Genomic DNA, 1,690 nt, shown 5'->3' on the forward strand with positions numbered 1-1,690 from the left:
TCTGTGCAGAGTCTCTGACAGTGAGATTTATCATAATGATGATGATGTTACTGACTTCACTGCTGATCACAATCATGCTCAGACTTCAAGGTGATGAGTGATGTGGTTCTGTGTATTCTCTGTTATGTTGTACTTTACATCACACTGTCATTTTAACAAAGTAACATATTTTAATTTCCAGGATCAGATGCTAGTTCATCTGTGACTCAGTCTCCTGTGTTTAAAGCTGCTGCTTTGGGGGAAACGGTCTCTCTGAGCTGTACAGCCAGTGAAGGAGTTGATGATGATCTCAGCTGGTATCTACAGAAACCTGGACAGCCTCCCAAACTGCTGTTTTACCAAATCAGCAGCCGTGAATCTGATACTCCGAGTCATTTCAGCAGCAGTGGATCTGAGCCTGAGTTCACTCTCACAATCAATGGAGTTCAGGCTGCAGATGCAGGAGATTACTACTGTATGGGAGCATATACAGGCCCAGAGTTCACACAGTGATACAGAGTCGTACAAAAACCTCCCTCAGTTACTATTTGCAGTGTTGCAGCTGTGAGCTTCTGATACAGACTCTGACATGCATCACTGGTTCACTGAGTCCACTTTCAGAAGTGGAAACTAAAATATGTATTCATTCCTGATCACATCATTAAGAAGATTTTAAATTAAGTAACACTGTTTAGAATCTGCAACATGCTTATCTCACTACATTTTGTATTACTTCTAATTTGCTGTGGATAATAAGGTAATATGAAAATAATTTTGTTTATACAGTACATTTTAAATCACAAAGTTATAAGGTGCTTCACATTTTAAATAAAATCAGATTATAAGAAATACTTTTTTATATCACAGCATACATAAATACATATTTAAAACTAATTGGTGACAACAAAGGTCAAAATTAAACCGCCACATGATCGGGATAACGAAAACTAGCAAAAATTGCAGAAAAATGTATTTGGTTAAGTTTATTAATTTGATTAGTAAAATTTTAATATTAATTCTACAGTTTGCCAGAAGGCCACAAAGGGAAGCAAGAGAACATGTGTTGTTCTTTGATGATACTTTGAGTCAGATTTTTGCAGTATTAATTCCTTGAGAAAACCAGACTGGATGGGCTTAGAGGCTCAAAATTCAAGTCTTAGTCAAAAAACTTGCACAGAAAATTCATCTAGTCATCAAAACCAAATATTGAACCCAGACCCTGTACACAGTTTTTAACTTAATCAGCTACTTTGATTTGAACTTAACAATGATTGCATTCCATACATGAACATGTTGTTTGTATTTGTTTTTTCAGTTTCCTACCAGAGGGTTGGAATCAGGTGTTAAAGTTGGATTTGAGAGGTGGAAAGTTCAGCTGTAGCAGGGCAGCAGCAACTTTACATTTTGCAACATATAAGACCATATTACATTCGTGATGGAAAATATCCCAACTCTTCACCAGTATAAAGCTGGATTTTAGTTGGTATCTTTATCTTTTGTTTCAAAGGTCAACAGCAATCGCTGACTTTGCACACAAATAAGCCTTTAAAAGCTTCTCCCCAAGCACAAAACAAAAGTGATTTTTCTTAAGCTGTGATTTTATTTTGTGATTTTTACTTTTATTACACCCTTTTTTAAAGTCGACATGGATAATATTAGCTGATAAACTTAGCATGCACATCATTAGAAAGTCAAATGTTTGCAGAAATAT

The 1,690-nt window shown here is 35.7% G+C and overlaps 1 gene segment (V, D, J or C); it reads left to right on the forward strand.

The window, feature by feature from the left end:
- Positions 1-17: 17 nt before the first annotated feature.
- On the forward strand, positions 18-751 carry LOC121813470. The segment is given in 2 exon segments: positions 18-90; positions 182-751. Coding segments are annotated over 2 exon segments (366 nt in total).
- The last annotated feature ends 939 nt before the right edge of the window (positions 752-1,690 follow it).

This window comes from Haplochromis burtoni, unplaced genomic scaffold (genome assembly GCF_018398535.1).
Source record: "Haplochromis burtoni strain Fernald_Lab_line unplaced genomic scaffold, NCSU_Asbu1 Contig_1740, whole genome shotgun sequence".
NCBI classification, from domain to species: domain Eukaryota; kingdom Metazoa; phylum Chordata; class Actinopteri; order Cichliformes; family Cichlidae; genus Haplochromis; species Haplochromis burtoni.